Source organism: Salvelinus sp. IW2-2015, linkage group LG35 (genome assembly GCF_002910315.2).
Source record: "Salvelinus sp. IW2-2015 linkage group LG35, ASM291031v2, whole genome shotgun sequence".
NCBI lineage: Eukaryota > Metazoa > Chordata > Actinopteri > Salmoniformes > Salmonidae > Salvelinus > Salvelinus sp. IW2-2015.
In genome coordinates, this window is record NC_036874.1 from 3,333,686 (window position 1) to 3,353,685 (window position 20,000).

General features: G+C 43.1%; 1 protein-coding gene across 1 annotated transcript in view; it reads left to right on the forward strand.

Moving 5' to 3' along the window:
• The first annotated feature begins 11,097 nt into the window (after window positions 1-11,097).
• Window positions 11,098-20,000, forward strand: part of zfpm2a (zinc finger protein, FOG family member 2a) — a 122,209-nt gene continuing 113,306 nt past the window's right edge. Inside the window, 2 exon segments of the mRNA XM_070437310.1 lie at window positions 11,098-11,116; window positions 11,267-11,368. Of these exon segments, the coding sequence (XP_070293411.1) occupies window positions 11,098-11,116; window positions 11,267-11,368 (121 nt within the window).

The window sequence follows — 20,000 nt, forward strand, 5'->3', positions numbered from 1 at the left end:
AAACGCCTAGCTCAGTCAAACCCACCTACTACTGCTGGGAGGACTATCAGCCACAAAACGCCTAGCTCAGTCAAACCCACCTACTACTCTTTGAACTCCAATTCAATTAGATTGCTGCTTTGTTTTAGTTTCATATTGGTCACACCCTGCCATCACAGGAGTTATATTACAACCCGCTCCAGGATKCAGTGTGAAGACGACAGAGCTGTCACACACATACACAGAGGTGCATACATGCCCACACACACACACATACCCCCAGTTCTTGGGTTTTAGTACCCCAGGTGTCCCCAGAATTACTGGCTCATGAATGCCATAAATTTGCCTTTTAATGAAGAACCAATACTTTGAATGTCTCACATCTCCTTTTCCTTCAACAAGAAACATTTTGAATTATTKTTTATTTTTCACACCTCAACTTTTAGGATTTGAAAACATCTTCAAAAAAGAACAATTTTCATCCTTTGCATAGGCTAAGCCCTCAATAATCATAGCAATAACAGTGCCCTTTTGTTCTTCAAAAAAAGGTTACAAAAATGTATATTTTGAAAACGTTCCAAAATGTGATTTAACAGCAACACCTCCTTCCCTATGCCTCTGATATAACTGTATATTATGAGAGGTAATCACTGCAACAGGAGAACCACTGAATAGATTGTGATTCACAGCCCTGGAGAAACCATTTGATACCTCCTTTGTCTTGGATAAGACCAAGCCTCAAATCTCCTTTCACTTTCTGATGTTTTGGAATAAAGTAAGAGTTATCCGAAGTGCCAACTGTTCATTTTCGAGATACTTAAATAATCTTTCCCTTGTCATGTACAAGCTTTACCAGTCAGATTTGTTTTAAACTTTCACTATCTAAGCTTAGCTAAGTGTCCCACTTCCTCTTAAAACCCAAGTGATGTCCTATCCAACTTCATTTTCTTTCGTCGTTGCAAGTTCTGCTCAATCATCAGGTATAGCCATTTTCCAGCCATGTTCCATTGCTCAATGAGATCTCTTTAAACCTCATTTAAACCTGTGTCTGAGTGGCTTAAATTTACCCCACTTATGTTGAAAGTGCCTGCGATTTAAACAGGACGCAATCCTGGACCAGCATTAAACGGTTTAAGTGTGTTATTCCTCGACTATAGAAGGAGAGAAAAGGGCCCCTTGATGAACTAAACCCTCTCAAATGTGATGGCCGTGGTGTAATTAGTCCGGTGCGGAGTTGAACGTAGGTTTTAAAGCAGCCACNAAAAGGGCCCCTTGATGAACTAAACCCTCTCAAATGTGATGGCCGTGGTGTAATTAGTCCGGTGCGGAGTTGAACGTAGGTTTTAAAGCAGCCACTCATCCCATGGCCTTTATCTTCTCTTCCTTCTCTTCCTTCACTCCTCCCTCTCGGAGAATACGGTCTCCCATGTGAAGGAAGGTTTTTCCACTGAGCCACACTGTGGGACTTTGTGGTCTTAGCTTAGCCTTGTATCTGTGTAGTCACTCTGCGAAATGGGCTTGTCACAGGGACCTAAAACCTCCATTAAAAGTTGGAGCCTATAATAGGTATTWAAAAGCTGTGGGAACACAAAGAGGAGGACCATTAACATATGAAGCACTTATTAACTTTGATCGGAGTGCGGTGAAGTAGCAAAGCCGCTTAAAGGCGCAAAGGTCAAGAAGTTGAATGCCACCAAAGTCTTACCCGCCTGCCTTACCCTTGCAGAAAAGGCAGGGCCTCCTTCAGATAACTGGTGGGAGCACCTTGACGCCCCAGCTTGACTTGACTTGGTCSTGACTGAGACTCTTCACACAATTCATAGGGCCATGGTTGGTTGACTCTGGAARCTGTGCCTGCTGTTCCTGTCCTGCACCTGTTATTGATGACCTTTTATATACGTCTTTTAACCAGGAAAAGACCCTTGAGGTCAGAAACCTGTTTTGCGAGGGGGACCTTTGCTGGTTTTGTATGCGTTGTGTAGTGAAGATACGCCAACACACTATACTATGTRGTCACCTTGTCTTTTAGCAGCTGCTTGGAGCACTTGAGTCTTATTAAGTCAGCTGTTGTGTCTGTTTGGCAGCATACGTCATACATTTTTGTTGTTGTTGTTGCGTCGTCCAATGTTTTTTTWAAACTTTTACCCCTTTTTTGTGCTATCCAATTGGTAGTTACAGTATTGTCCCATCGTTGCAACTCCTGTACGGACTCAGGAGAGGCGAAGGTCGAGAGCCGTGCGTCACCCGAAACACGGCCCAACCAAGCCGCACCGCTTCTTGACACAATGCCCGCTTAACCCGGAAAGCAGCCACACCAATGTGTCGGAGGAAACACCGTACACCTGGCGACCGTGTCAACGTGTACTGTTCCCAGCCCGCCACAGGAGTCTCTAGAGCGCGATGGGACAAGGACATCCCTGCCTGCCAAACCTTTCCCTAACCCGGATGACACTGGGCCAATTGTGTGCCGCCCCATGGGTCACCCGGTCGCGGCCGGCTGCAGCAGAGCCTGGAGTTGAACCAGGATCTCTAGTGGCACAGCTAGCACTGAGATGCAGTGCCTTAGACCACTGCACCACTTGGGAGGCCCGCGTCGTCCAATGTTTTAACAAAGAATGAGTCTATTCTTTCCCAGAATCCCTGTCTCTTATACACATTCTTATTCAGAATGTCATGTGTGTAATCTGTGTTTCTGCAAACTGTGTAAGCGTTCCACTTTGTGGACACCTTCAACTACTTGGAGAGTGTCACTCTTCAGTTCTACCCATGCCTACTCATCTACCATGAAATGATAGAGAGGCTCTTGTCTGTCAGTGACACCACACGTCATAATGGCTCTGAAACGACATACATTGATGTGAAATGAAGTAGCCAGCTAGAATAGAACAGGGGAGCTCTGTGAGAGGAGAGCATGTGAACCAACATTCAGTTAGAGAGAGGGGTTCTACCCATGAGCACTCTGGACAAGCCACACCCCTCCACCACACACACCCCCACCTTCCACACCCCTGCAGAAACAACCTTGGAGTTTGAAGAATCTATCCTCAAACAACTTCTTGTGCACGGTCCACCTGCTAGTGAACTGAACGCAGAGGCAGGATTTATACTCTGTTGTCACTCCCAGAGCCATAATTGTGAGAAGGATGCCGTTTTATTTACCGAGTGGCATCTCTTTTACTGAAATTGTGAAATTTCACCTTGTTCTTGTACCCCTTTTTATTGTTGTGGAAATATGAGTGGGAAGGGGATGGGGGATGTCTGTGAAGTTTAACACGGTGTTGGCACAAGCTGCTCTGTGTGTGTGTGTGTGTGTGTGTGTGTGTGTGTGTGTGTGTGTGTGTGTGTGTGTGTGTGTGTGTGTGTGTGTGTGTGTGTGTGTGTGTGTGTGTGTGGTGTGTGTGTGTGTGTGTGTGGTGTGTGTGTGTGTGTGTGTGTGTGTGTGTGTGTGTGTGTGTGAGAGAGAGAGATTCACCTATTTACTGATGATGAAAAGCCGCTTTAATGTACATGTATTTTTATTGATTACATGTGATTCTGATGATAGCAAAGTGCATACAGTGACCATATAACATGAATGTAATTGCATTTGGAAGAATGAGACGATTGCATTTTTGTTCCAATCACCGGTAATAGACCCAAATTATGGCATCACAATGCAGTCATACACAGTTTACTTTCTCACAGTTGAAGGGGACCTGAATATCTGGTAGGATACTCATTGTGGTAAATWCAAAATCACATTGACCCTCGATTTTACCTTTCAATGGCTAATCTGAATCATAGTCAGTCAAAGACATATAGCAACAAACAGAAAGTGGCAGAATTCATGTGCCACTCTTTGTGCCATTCAGAAATAATCAGGATCCACCAACAGAACACATTTTTGGGGGCCACAGCTGCCCGGAATCTGGAATGGTAACTGTGGCATTTTAATGCACAGTTGATGCTGAGGAATATGGGAAATGCTAATTTGTGGCGCGATAAGATGAATCGAGACATCCCTTTAGCCCCATTTGACTCAGTGGAGGAAATGAATCATGAATGTTTGTTAAGTATGACAATCTAACGGGGCCAGATCTACATGCTCCCAGACTGGAGAGAGAGGGAGATAAAACCCGGCGCAGACGCCCAGGAAAACTGCCAGATTCTGTAATGATGGGAATTTATTGGCAGTTAAAGAGACAGTGGCAAGGCTTATTCACTAATAACCTCCCTCCATTGGAGGGACTGCATAGTGTTGGTGGGGTGTTTGGCCCGTATCTCTGGAAGATGTATGATGTATTCTCTGGGATGGTTCTTCTGAGAGCAGAGACAGAAGTCTTACAGCTATGCTTGACTTTGGTGGAGACAGTGTCTTTTTGGAATGGCTGATCACGAATTGGTATTTGCTGTATCAACAACCTTCTTTAAACATGAATGACCTTCTGTCTTTTGCCTTTGACTAGAWTTAGCTAGTTTATCTTCATTAGAAAGCGATGTGATCTTGATCGCAGTTTGGTTACCATGACAACCGAGACTAACGTAGATCTATGGTCAAACCCAACCCTAAATCCTAACCTTAATCTAACGCATCCTATGGTAGTTTAAACATACAGTAACCATTTGCTTTACTGACATCATTTKAACATCATCATTCTCTATGCTACAATAAGACCGTGTAGAGGGAGTAGCAACCTGTCTGTTGGCTGGCTGGTCAGATTAGACGGCTCTGAGCTCCTTAAAGTCGCACGCGAACCAGATTGACATTTTCAAGGGCTTCCTTGGCAAAGACAATGCTAAAAGGGAGAGAAAAAGCCAATATGACTTTGTTCCTACCTTGCTGGAGGAGTTGTTTGTGTAAATCGCCTATAAGCTTATTGACCTGGATGTGTGGCACCCGACTGTGTGTGACTGTGATTTGGCTGGAGAGGCTGTCGCTTGTTGATGGGCAAGTCGCGATAGGGAGGCCTGATTCTGAACAGCTCACGTGACACATGCCAGCCAACCTGCTAACATAGCAATGTGCTCGCACCTGACACCCTACCAATGCACTCCACCCTACCCCAGAGCCCCTACGCGCCAGTACCGCTACCCCAAAGATCCCCTCCCCTCTCGCCTACCCCCATGCTCCGCCTACCCAAAGCGCCCCTAACCACGCATCCTAGCTACCATGCTACTCTAGCCTACCGCCATTCTACCTACCTACCCCATACTCACCCTACCCTACCCTACCGGCCAATCCACCCTACCCCATGCTACCCTCCTAACCCATCCCCACCTTACCACAGCCCCACGCCTTGAAGCCCTACGCCCTTCTACCTCCACCCTACCCTAAGCCCAATTCTTAGACCCTACCATCGCTACCTACGGCGCTCCAGTACTGCCCGGCTACCTAATAACCCCGTGACACCCTACCCTACCCATCCATCCTACCGCCGCATGGCTACCAATACCCATTCTGACCTCTACCCTAACCCCCCATGCTCGCCGGCTACCCGCAATATTCAACCTACCGGCTGCCGCGCAATCTAGAAATGACCCCTACCCCAATGCCTACCTCCTCCATTGCGTACCGCTACTATAACCGCGCATGGCTATAACTCTACCCATCTCCACCCTACCTACCGCATGCTACCATGGCCATACGCCAGCCCCCAGTCCTACTCCCTAACCACACTAACTCTCCCCATTGAAACCCTACCCCATCCACCCATCTACCTCACCCCACCCCATCTACACCCTACCTCACCCCATGCTAACAACACCCTACCCCATGCAACCCTACCCTACACCATGCCACCCTACCCTGCCCATAGCTAACCTCCCCCATACTACCCTACCCCATTCCACCCTACCCTACCCCATCCTACCCTATGCTACCCTAACCGTACCCCATGCTACCACCTCATTCTACCTCTACCCAAGCTACCCCTACCCTTACCCCTCTACCCCACCCATTCCTACCCTACCCCATTCTACCCTACCCCATCCTACCCTACCCTACCCCATTCTACCACACCCTATCCATCCTACCCTACCCCATCCTACTCTACCACACCCATTCTACCCTACCCCATCTTCCCCTACCCTACCCCATTCTACTCCTACCTACCCAGCTACCCTACCCCATCTACCCTACCCCTACTACCCTACCCTACCCATCCACCCCCATTCAACCCTACCCCATCCTACCCTACCCTACCCATTCTACCCTACCCCATGCCTACCTCATCCTACCCTACCACACCCCATTCTACTCTACCCCATCTTCCCCTACCCTAACCCATGCTACCTACCCTACCCCATACTACCCTACCCTACCCCATGCTACCCCACCCCATCCTATCCTACCCCATTTTACCCTAGCCCATGCTACCCTACCCCATACTACCCTACCCCATACTACTCCTCCTACCACATGCTACGTACCCTTACCCCATGCTTCCCCACCCTACCCATGCAACCCAACCCTACCCCATCCTACCCTACCCTACCCCATACTACCCTACCCTACCCATGTCTCTCACTTCACCTTTATCCTTTGATTACACCGAAAATAAGTATATCAAACACAGCCCCCTCTGAATAAACAGAATGCTTTAATAGTCTATTTGTATGGCAAAACGGTTTTGAGATAGCTCATGCACATTGAAATCATGAAGAGCTGTATGTACCCTGTATCTTATCATACTGTAGCCTACATACTGCTACAACATGTTCCTCCCGCTGGTTCCTGTGCGACATTCGCTAGAAGGAAACTTCATCAAGCCCAGTGCTGCCTGTGACATTGTTCATCTCTGTGAGGTTTCCTGAGCGATTGTGTTTAAAAGCATTGCAAACGGTGGTTAGATAGAAGGCAGCAGAGAATCTGTAATCACTGCTTAATTAAGGAATCATCTTGTAGCTTCATTTCCTGAGCTGTAATTAAACACTTCCAATACGTTTCGTTGCAGGCTTAACATGTTCTCTGAGATCAGGTACTGCCTTTAATGTATCTCACCCGCGTTCTTTAAACTCGCTCCACTGAAAGGAACTGTTGATATTCGCCTTTGTTATCCTCGTCATAACGCCTAGTGATCCCCAGTATGCTAAAGAGCGTCTCCAGCTAACTGTACTGCCAGGCCCCCAACAGTAAATAGCGAGCGGATTCGAGAGAGATGGGCCTCAACGTGCATAATGACCTACTGGCAAGGAAGGAAAGGGGGAGAATTTCGCCATCCCAAGCAGACACTTGCATAAGCTAAACTGGGTCACTGTGACCTCATGTTACTGTTAGTAGGACAGTGCTGCAGACTTCCTTCGCTTGACGTTTTTCTCTCTCTCTCACAGAGAGGCAGGAAGCTGCTATCCTTTTGGCAGTGTTTGCTGCCTTCTTTGAAGTGAGCCATGTGTGTAGAAAGCCAAACAAGCGCAGTGAGTGTTGGTTGATCTGAAGATGAACCCAGAATGGACACAACGTTAAGGCCTTATTCTGGACTGTATAGACGTGTCCGATATGGCACTCTATTTACCATATAGTACACTACTTTTAGCCAGAGCCAGTAGTAGTTGTAATCCTAGTACCTTTACTTCTGAAGGGTCTGACTAAATCCATCCCTCTGCTTCCTTCTTCAATGAAGTCTAATAATAACCCATCAACGCCCTTGGACGTACTCTGTAGGTTTAACACATCAAAGCAACGGAAAAGACGATGTGACCAGATAGAACTAAGTATCCCCTCCACGAAGGACAAGCCTCCACCAGCAGTAGAGCTCAGAGACTGTAGTTAGGGCTGGAGACATTTTTACATTCTAATAATTTTGCAGACAGTCTTATCCAACAGTCTCCCCCCACTGTGCTAGTGTTTTTAGCCACATTGCATGTATTGGGTTTAGAGCAGGACAAGGGGTTTGTTATAGAACAACTTAATTGTCTGGGTCTATATAGTGGACTTGGACATGCAAAACAGAAGAGGTTTTCAAGGAAAATCTACGAACGTGGTAAGTAGCATTCCCATCACAGTGGTTGCTGTGGCTGTGTAGTGCTGTATGTTCAACAAGGCATTTAAGCACTTTACTTCCCAGGTTAGAGATAGATAGCCAAATATCCCTGGGTATGTCCTCTCCCTTTCTCCCCCCCCCCTCCCTCTCCCTCTCTCCCCCTCTCTCTCTCTCTGTCAATTCAATTCAATTCAAGGGGCTTTATTGGCATGGGAAACGTGTTAACATTGCCAAAGCAAGTGAGGTAGATAATATACAAAAGTGAAATAAACAATACAAATTAACAGTAAACATTACACATACAGAAGTTTCAAAACAAAAAAGACATTACAAATGTCATATTATATATATACAGTGTTGTAACAATGTACAAATGGTTAAAGCACACAAGTTAAAATAAATAAGCACAAATATGGGTTGTATTTACAATGGTGTTTGTTCTCTCTCTCTGTCTCTCTCCCCGTCTAGCTCTCTCTCTCTCTCTTTCTGAGCCTCAGCCCTGAGACTGTAAATCTGCTGTTCTGCATCCTAGAACACACATTCTCCCTCCTCCACAATAGATCAAACAGTAATAAATAGCCACCTTCCTCTCTCTCTCCCTCTCTTTTTCTTGCTCTCCCAAAGTTCTTGCTCCTCCTTCCTTCCTGCTACACATGGGCTTCCTCCTGTATGGTAACTCATGGGAACTCCGCTAGATAACAGTGTTACAGCTGCACAGCCTCTGGTCCCACAGTTACACACACMTGATACTTCTTGCAATTCAATGCACTGTACTGGACTATTACATAGTAACAATAAAACAATGTATTCAAAACTGCAGYGGTGACATTGCTTAATGTTAAGAAAATGGTATATATAGCTAACATAACCATTTATTTATTGTTTTGAGCCATAGACCTTTAACATTAGTTACAGTATCTTCAAACAAAAAAATCACACCCCTTGACTTTTTCCACATTTTGTTGTATTACAGCCTGGATGTAATATTTATTAAATTGAGAGTTTGTGTCACTGGCCTACACACAATACCCCAAATTAATAAAAAATTAAAGCTGAAATGTTGAATCAATAAGTATTCAACCCCTTTGTTATGGCAAGCCTAAATAAGTTAATGAGTAAAAATGTGCTTAACAAGTCACGTAATAAGTTGCATGGACTCACTCTGTGTGCAATAATAGTGTTTAACATGAGTTTTGAATGACTACCTCATCTCTGTACCCCACATATACAATTATCTGTAAGGTCCCTCAGTTGAGCAGTGAATTTCAACCACAGATTCAACCACAAAGACCAGAGAGGTTTTCCAATGCCTCGCAAAGAAGGGCACATATTGGTAGATGGGTAAAATWAAAAAAGCATCCCTTTGAGCATGGTGAAGTTATTAATGACACTTTGGATGGTTTCTCAATACACCCAGTTACTACAAAGATAGTGACATCCTTCCTAACTCAGTTGCCGGAGAGGAAGGAAACCGCACAGGGATTTCACCATGAGGCCAATGGTGACATTAAAACAGATTAAAGGCTGTGATAGGGAGGATGGATCAACAACATTGTAGTTACTTCACAATGCCAACGTAAATAACAGCGTGAAAAGAAGGAAGCCTGTACAGAAAAAATAAATATTCCAAAACATGCATCCTAAAGTAAAACTGCAAAAAATTTGGCAAAGAAATGAACTTTATGTCCCGAATACAAAGTGGAATGTTTTGGAAAATCCAACACAACACATCACTGAGTACCACTCTTCATATTTTCAAGCATGGTGGTGGCTGCATCATGTTATGGGTATGCTTGTCATCGGTAGCACTGAGCAATTAATCGAAATGTTGGTTCATTTTTGGTTTTTAAACAACTAATTTATGGACATTGGTTCAATTATTTGAGTTCCATTTCATTCAGTTTTTTTCTGTGAGCTCAATGCACACATTGTGCTGCAGTTTCTCTAGAGATAAATCAGATCATGCCRGAACTGTGCGATGTAGTAGGGAGTTGTAGTTTCCAACAGGCCAATGTTCTACATAGTTTAGCACAGATAACTTGATAATTAACCACAATTACCATAATCCATTGCGCTCCTACGTGTCCGGTCTGTTTCTTCTACACCTGCTATATAAGAGACAGAAGAATGCTCGATCAGGTGGGATACATAGAGAGCAGTTGCTTTGCGAGGTATTTTTACCTGAAAATACATGATCTAAGTGATTGATAGTTGGTATTCAGCAGTCATAAAAGTATGCTTTATTTACTTTGAAGAACTACTAAAATAGTGATTTTGTCAGACAGCATAGGCAGCAGCTCTATAGAGATGATGACTTGGAATGAAATAATATAGTCATCAAATAAATCAAATGTAATATACACAACTCAAATATTTTATTCAAGTAAAGTAATTTTAATAACTGAAGCAGTAATGGGCAGTCACTATCATCATGCGACTCGTATTAATAGTTTTATTCTGTGTTGTTACCGCATTCAACCTCCATAATGCATAGTGCATTTAATGTTAAACATTTTTATTGAAAACTTKATCGAAAATCGTGATTGTTTTTGAATAATCGAACCGAAACCGAATCGACCTCAAAAAGAACTAATCGTTCAGCACTAGTCATCTACAAAGGCCAGGGAGATTTTTAGGATAAAAATATATGGAATAAAGCTAAGCCCAGGCAAAATCCTAGAGGAAAACCTGGTTCAGTCTGCTTTCCATCAGACACTGGGAGAGAAATTCATCTTTCAGCAGGACAATCACCTAAAACACAAGACCAAATCTACACTGGAGTTGCTTACCAAGAAGACAGTGAATGGCTTGTAGTAGTTATGGTTTTAAAACTAAAACTGGCTTGAAAATCTTTGGCAACAATGGCTGTCTAGCAATGATGAACAAACAACTTGACAGAGCTTGAAGAAATGTTTAAAGAATAATGAGCAAATATCATACAATCCAGGTGTGCAAAGCTCTTAGAGACCTACCCAGAAAGACTCACAGCTGAAATGGCTGCCAAAGGGGATTCTAACATGTATTGACTTTGGGGTGTGAATACTTATGTAAATTAGATATTGCTCTATTTCATTATTAATACATATAGGGTATTGTGTMTGGATGGGTGAGAGAAAAAATATATTTAATKCATTTTGACTTCAGGCTGCAACACAACAAAATGTGGAATAAGTCCACGGGTATGAATACTTTCTGAAAGCACTGATAACAGTTGTTTCAACTGTATTATATGGGTGCTCCTCGATCAAACGTAGTCTGGCAACAATATGATTTAACTGTGAGTGATGTCACTCAACATGCCACTGTCCCATCTCCCCGTCTGTCTACAGGTGAAGAAGATGGCAGTGGAGAAGCAGGGGAGTCAGACATGGATGGGCAGAGTGAGAAGACCAGACACCCAGTTATAGGACCAGAGGATTGGGATGGACCAAGTAAGTTTACGTCATTTCTCTCTCTGGTGGTTGTCATCTGGTTGTCCGGCAGTTATCTGACATCCCTCAACCAGAAAGCCATATTTCAACCAGGAAGTGACTTTTCTAATGACATATTTTGCACGCTGGGAATGGAATGCACRTACCAGAGAGGGAAAGAGCACATGAGATATAAGCCGCAAAAGTCTCTAAAGTTGGGATAAAATGTGGTTCCTAACAACAATAGATGAAAAACTGGGAAAAGTGATGTGGTGAGCTAAATGAGCATATTATCACCATTGAATAGTAAGTTAACTTACCAGTGTTGAATGGGTGGATGAAATTGCTTTGCTCTTAATCTTATGTTATATGTGCTTGAACATAGAATGAAACCCCGAAAGAAAGCTTAGAATACAAAAATGTACTATATTTATTTTACATTTACATTTACATTTAAGTCATTTAGCAGACGCTCTTATCCAGAGCGACTTACAAATGTTCTCTTTGAACATCTCATTTTACCATGCAGATTCCCCTTGCTGTTCCTCACAAGGGTTTAGAAAAATGGTTGTATCTTGTTTTTTTGTTCGTCTTAAAAGTCACTTCATCAAAGTGATGGATAATACATCGAACAAGATAGCAACACAGCAATTACTGTTGAGGGCATTACATCCACATTGCTGAACACACAAAATATGATTCCCTTCTAATGCATATGACCTTAAGAATTTATTGCAGCAGGTACATACGTTTATAAAAGTGGGATTTGGACAAGTTGTGCTGGTGCTGAAGCCCCCTGCGGTGTGTATTTTATACTGACAGTGAATCAGTGTTATCGGCCCCTATCAGATAATGCATTTATCATTAAATTTCACATTTGCATTTAAATCTGGAGAAGGAAATGAGCGTTGCTGGTTAAAGATTAGAGAGGCTGGGCCGACAGTAATAAAACATCACTGTGATCAGTCAGGAGACGGGGCTGAGGGGGTCAGCGCTCAACTATGGGGGCCACCATGACAAAAAGACAGCAGGCATCACATGACGAAGAGAAGGCCCTTTGGGCCGGGGAAAACGCTGAGCTTAAAAATACTGCTGTCTTTGAAAGGGAGATAGGATTGGAGGGGATGGGAGCTCTGACTGGCTGTAATTATACACCGATCTCGCTATGTCTCTCTCTCTCTCTCTCGCTCTCTGGACATCTCTCTTTCTCTCTCTCTCTTGCTCTCTCTCTCTGTCTGTCCTTAGCCCTCAGAATATTGAGAATTACAGGCTCATAACAGAACACTGACTGCTGGACTGACTGGGGGTTGGGGGTGTTCAGTAGGGAGAAAATGTTTGAAGCTAAGTATGGTCCTACCTAACTGAACTACCTGACTGAACTTGTCCAATACTAATAGAGATTTCAGTTTACCGTTGCCAAACATTTTGATACAGTGTGCCCTAATGAACATGATCCTGGATTGTCTGCCTCATACTTAGAGTTTCTTTCAAACTCTAACTCCAGAAACATGACMTCAGATGAGATAGCACMATTGTCTCACTGACCARTCCTACATACAGGCATGTATCGATCTACCTGGTSAAAYCCCCAAGGACCCATACWCATATATYTTAGTATATCATCATTACTACACAATCTACATAATGAATATCATTTTGTTAGGATAAGGTYCKCTCCCTCTCAGTTCCAGGTAGTCTCATTAGTATTTCTTAAGATCCTTTARGTTCTACTAGTCCATGAGAGAGKCATAGTTTCAGAGCCGGATGTGGCTGGCACTCCTTCTGTTGTCTTTGTGGGCAGTGGGCAAGAAATGAATCTTTGAGCATAATAATGCCATTCACTATCCCATCKCGSCTGCCATGAAAGGTCATTTCCCTTTTTAATTTTTCCCATTGTGTTGAAAAAGTCAGATGGGCATGTTATAATTTGAATAAAGAGGGAAATCAGACAATCAGATACGAACATTTTGAAATTACATGGCTTCCTGTTCAAAGCGATTAAAAGCAAATGTATTTAGTTTGAGACTGTCTACGCTGTAATCTCTTTGTAAATGTTCAGATAGTGGTAGCATTCAAACTCTCTTTGTTATTTCTTGGCTTAAGTTTAAGCAGGTGCGATAAAGATCAGCATCGGATCATTTTTAATCACTCAATGTGTGTATCTGAATAGGATGTATAATGGCTGTTACGTCCTCACCTGTCTTTGGTGTTCCTATTCAACCACCCCTGGACATTTTCCTCTGTCGATAGAATGACAAAAGCAGCTAACTGAGTACATTCTCTAATTGATCTTTTCATCTTTATGTACCGTGTAAGGATGAACACATATCGAGTGTTGTAATATAGTCGTTTAGAAGACTCTTTTATCCAAAGTTACTTACAGAACAGTTGACACGGACAGTGACACATGTTTATGTGGCCCATGTAGGAATCGAACCCACAACATTGGTGTTTCCAGCTCCATGCTAACCCACAGCCATTGGAACTACTAGTTTTCCAGTGTTCCTTCCTGTATAGTATGACAGTAGAACCATGTGACTCATTKATCTGATGGGTGTTCTGCCGTCTCTCATAGAACAGAGAACACACAGGGAGTTCTCAATATAACCATGTCCTCCCTGAAGCAATCAGCACAGAGATCTGCTGTTTCATGTTCATTTAGCGTCATGGATATTTGAAATCCATGTACTATAACGGGAGATAAACCTGACTGTGAAGTACTGCGATTCTTCACTCATTTCCATGGACTAGTTTGTCTCCGATACAGATCTGTCGCTGCTCCTCAAGGCTAAATGAGAGTGGTGGGTTTTAGCTAGCGTTAGCTTCTAATGAACTTCTGCACATTCTAATCTACTGGTCTGCTCTTATGAGCCACACCCCCGTGAAAAGACATGGAAACTCAGTTAGCTTCAGAGGAGGCTCTCTCTCGTTGCTTCTTGTGTGGTTTTGTCTCGATACTGTACAGAGTAAAACGTTCTCCCTACGTTTGTAGGATGCAGTTGTTAGCTTAGGCTTACATGGCTGATTAAACAGACACTGATGTATATCTGTAAACATAATGTAATCTTCCATCTCGGTGTTAGCATGATACCATGTCATTTTACTGTTCAAAAAAACTAAACAACACGCTGCCTCTATTTGTACTAAGTAAGATACATCTGACAAACAGTCTTACTTGAAGATAATGAGTCCAAGATTGCACCAGCAGCTGGGTGAGACGGTTTGTGAAGGAAACGGGGGCAGGGAAGGAGAAGGGAGGAGAGCACTAAACACAAGCAAGTGAGCAGAAGTGATGATCACCTTGCCCATAATTCTTTCTGCTTGACTGGTCCTGAACGGGCACAGCCCTGTCCAGTTACCCTTCTCTCTGTGCCAGCTGGGCATGAGCCACGGTCGGACAGGTTGGGGTGAGCTGAAGGAGTGGCCCTCCGAGACGATGTCCGATGGTCAGACAAGAACAGACCCCTCCCCTATCCACCCATCCCCTTCATCTCCCGCCGGCCTCCATCCCCTTCATCGAGTCATCAAAAGCTGCACGGCAAAACATGTCTGTCCTCAGATGAAGACTACGTTAGTCTCACAGTTTTTACTCCGGACCACCTTTGAGTGTGTGCCGATGGCGATGTTCCCGCCTACTGGTCCACATGAAAACAATAACATTTCAGGTTTTATGCACATATGTCACGCGAGGAGAATTTGTAGAGCAGATGGCCACGATACCGTGGCAGGTGCCTCGGCAAATGTTTGCCATCGCTGTGCTGCTATTTATATCATTGTGAAACACAGAGTCACAAATATTTGAGGACGGAGGAACGGACACAGGGACCGTTGGCCCTCTTTGTTGTGAGTCATAATGACCACCAAAAGAAACAGATTAGGGTTTACAGATGTAGGGTCTTATTGTGAGCCAGTTTGCTACAGCAGGGAAATAATCCAGCAGCAACATGGAATGTGAATTATTATATGGATTATAATTAATGGACATTTGTGGGTTGATACATTTTTTATTAGGTCAAATCAAGTATGACATATTAAAGTGGAAATTACAAACTTTAGAAGCCTTTTTATACCTCGAATAGACTACACGTCTGCATTTCCTGCTGTGCATCAAATTAAGATCCTACATTGGTATACTCCAGACGATAATGACCTGAATGTGTCAGGGCAAACTTTTTTGCCGATACAGTATAATACAGCAGATGCAGTGTAGTAAGTTTGTTGTCCAAATGGGATATAAAAAAAAAGCTATGAATTCCCCCAGTACACCTTCATGTTTGTGGCTACATAATTATAGCACACTATGAGGTAACTGTGAGACAACCCCAGTCCGCAGGCTTGGGCAGCACACTTCCTAAACAGACCCTTGTCATCACACCTCTAGAAGACCCCATCCTGAACACACACACACACACACTGTTAATGAGAGTTCTTCTGGCACCTGACAAGTTCTGCACGGCAACAGTGCATTTTTTATTCTGACTCTGAAGTCCATTAATTGAGGATGTGGTAAGGAAGGAGGGAGGAAGGGGTGCTGGAATGAGAGAAAGAGACAAACTCAGTGCACAGATGCAGATTAGGGCTGCAGAAGATGAGGGTGTAAAAGGGATTTAATGCTAGGATGGATTAGAGAAATCCTTGTAACAATGTTAAATAATTATAGTTCCAGTCGAGATCAAAGCACCATTGATTGAACCCCTCAAGCCTTCAGCACAGAGTCTTGGAAAGCAGAGGTAAACTAGTGCTCAGACCACTCAGACTGCTCCGGTTAAATTGGATTGGAAATATTAGGATGTAGATGAATCCTTCAAGGAGGAGTTTGCAGAAATGTAGCTCGCAAAACCCATTTGAATGGTTTGATACAGATGTAGGATCTTAATTTGAGCCAGTTTGCTACAGCAGGACAATACTCCTGCAGCAACAGGAAATGTGAATTATCATGTGGATTATAATTCATGGACATTTTTGTAGYGGTTGATACGTTTTTCGTAAAGGAAAATCAAGTCTGAAATTTCAAAATGGAAATTACAAACTTCAGAAGCCTTTTTAAACCTCAAATACATTACAAGTTGTACATTTCCTGCAACAATTCTCCTGCAACAGGGTATTAAAATGAAGATCATACATCTGTAGAACTGCCTGTCTGGGCAGAATGATCATAAGACCAGGATGTAGCAACCACCTCATCTGTAGAACTGCCTGTCTGGGCAGAATGATATATGAAGACCAAGGATGGTAGCAACCACGCTCATCTGTAGAACTGCCTGTCTGGGCAGAATGATCATAAGACCAGGATGTAGATACATCACGTACCTAAAACATTTTAAGTTGCTTACGACGCAGTCTGGGCTTTTTATTCAGCAAAGTAAAAAACTGAGGAGACTCGTTCAAGTTGTTTATACATTTTTTCCTTCAAATCAACAATTTGGACGTGCATCATAGCGATTCTCTCTCAAAGGGATGTTTTATCTTTTCAGTGGTTTTATTCAAAGCTTTTTATCAACTATTGGAAAAATAATGATGATATTTCAGTGAAAACTATGAACAACAGCTAGAAACTTTGGAATGAAAACATGGAAACTAAACTGCAATCTCAGCATTCATTTTCTCACAGGGTTTTTCTGAAATTGTGGGCCATCCCTGGCCCAGAGCAAGCCGTGAATGTGTGGTGAACGTCTAACCTGGTACTCCCACACTGCAATATAGAAACTTGCTATGCTTCTCTACTTCACATTATATTCACTTCCTCACACAGACACATAAATGTATAGCCTACAACACACACACACACACACACACACACCCACCACCACACACAACACACACACACACACACACACACACAACACACACACACACCACACACACACACACAACACCAACACTACACAACACACACAACATGAAAAATAATGGTTGATGGTGTTGATTAAATATTCAACAAGAGATTAGAGAAATCTCTTCACTCATATGCTGCAGTTCTTTCATGCAAATGTACTCACTGATCTGATATACTGTACTAAGAGGCTTTATGGCAAAACTTCATGGTTGTTAGTTATATCATCTAAAATAGGACTAAATTAAATCGCTGTTATTATCATTCTGAGTATTCTGAGTAAAAGTTTGCGTAGGTACAGTATGTTGGCTGCCACCGTGTCCTTAAAATAGTCAATAGATATAGATTCTATTGATTGTCACATTTTTCAAGAGAATCACTGTATCATTGGAAAATCACATTTTCATTTGCAGTGTTTCTTTTTTCATGACAGAATTCAATGAGAATGAAAGCTGTTGGTAAATAGGAAGCTGAACACAGTAGCTGGCAGTGATTCTGCCCTGGGGGACTTYGTTCTCAATGCTGCCTTCTTTCTTTAACACTCTGAATATGTTTGTTCTGCAATGCTTACACCCTCTGAGGCTGGATAGATGAGAAATATAGCAGCCTTCTACTTATTTGGAGAGGTATCACTTAATCGGGTGAATATGTGATGTGTGTATTTAAAATGTACATGGAGATGTTTCGTGCAAGTTATTTGAGAGGATGTTATACTGTGAGTAACTCAACTGAAACTTACAGGAAGTTGAATTTTTCTGAGTCCCTCTTCATTCCATAGGATTTCATTTTGCTGTAAATATATAAACTATATTTGTGTTTCTTTCTCAGTGCTGCTCCTCCYTGATTCATTGAGAGTTCAACAGAATCTTACTGAGTAGCTGCACTGGGTKATATTTTATGTACATYTATTTGCGCTATTTATGGTAACTTTTTGTTTCAATTCAGTTTGAAAACAGAGCACCTCAAGTCATCAATGCATATGGTTTGGCTGTGGGAATGTAAATCTTAAGCTTCACCCTCTCTCTCCCCCCCTCTCTCTCTCCCTCTTTCTCGCCTCTCACGCTCTCTTGCTCTCTCTCTCTCTCTCACACACACACACACACACACACACACACACACACACACACACACACACACACACACACACACACACACAACCACACACACACACACACACACACACCAACACACACACACACACACACACACACACACACACACACACACACACACACACACACACACACACACACACAACACAGTCTCTCCTCCTAGTGAAAGGTATTGATATCAGAGCAGTGGCCCCTGCCTCCAGACAGTGTGTGTGGTGATGAACAGCTGTGTCCGGCTTGGCCCCCTGGTCACGCCAATTCCAGCTGGGTTTTGTGTGAAGTTGGGGGGCGGGCACTGGTTGTCAACTGAATTAAAATACCAAATAATAGTAATAATAATGATAATAAAAAGTTAATAAAAAACCGCATGTTCTTCCTGATTGTGATGTTGTGGTATTCAATTATGCAATTTTCATTGGCATATTAATTCATCTTTTCAACAAACAAGCCGGCGTTAATTAAAGCAAAGCATGGATAAAGACGTGTTGCCGGATCATCACTCCGTTTATCACCATGCACAGACCCACAGTTAAGTCAATTCCGGCTGTGAGATAATTTCAATGTTCTCCTCGCTCTTTCCTGTGTGTGTGTGTGTGTTGTGTGTGTGTGTGTGTGTGTGTGTTGTGTGTGTGTGTGTGGGGTGTGTGTGTGTGTTGGTGTTGTGTGTGTGTGTGTGTGTGTGTGTGTGTGTGTGTGTGTGTGTGTGGTGTTGGTGTGTGTGTGTGTGTGTGTGTATATGTGTGATGTAGGTATGGTCAGTGTGTGTGTGCGTGCGAGTGCTTGCGTGCGTGTGTGTGTGGTTTCTCACTTGTTTGTGCCATTGTCTGGAGGGAGGGCCAGTAACACTGAGAGTGGGGACATCTTAGAGTGGGAGAGGCTGAATATGTAAGTTGTGACTCATTTAAATCAGACTAAATAGTAGAAAGTTGTCTTGGTTACCTATTTATGGAAAGAATGGAAACAAATTACAGGCTACAGCTTTAACCCTCACTACCTCCGTATTACAGTTATGATTATACTGCATTATACTGTTGAAAAACAATCATAGTTATTTGTAATATATTGACACGGCAATATGTATTTTGTGTGTTGGTTCTTAGCTGGCTCATTGGAAGGAGAATGGAGATGACTGAGAATCTGTGGGAGATATACTTGTCCTAATCACAGCTCACTGATCAGCTGCCATTCATTAACAGGCACAACGCCTCTCCCCTATTTTGACCTAGATAGTTTGTGTGTATGCATCGATATGTAGGCTACGTGTGCCTTTTTAAAAATCTATGTAGTTCTGTCCTTGAGCTGTTCTTGTTTATTTATGTTCTGTATTATGTCATTCTGTATTATGTTTCATGTTTTGTGTGGACCCCAGGAAGAGTAGCTGCTGCTTTTGCAACAGCTAATGGGGATCATAATAAAATAACAAATACCAAATTAACAACCCAGAGAAACCCTGGTGATGTGATTGTGAGCAGCCAGAGCCATGAAAACACTTGAGTCAGTCAGTGGGCCACAAGAAAAGAGCTACATCAGCCAGCCATCTGACTGTAGACATGTTGCTTGTCCCCGTCCCCGGCTCCTCCATTGTGGAGCAACTTTATCAGTGCCAGCCGCTCACCCYCTTGCTAAACTGGAGGGCCAGCCGCCTCTTAACTTAAACATAAGATCTTTGTGGTTTGAAGCACTCGGCTGCACCGCGCACAATGAGAAT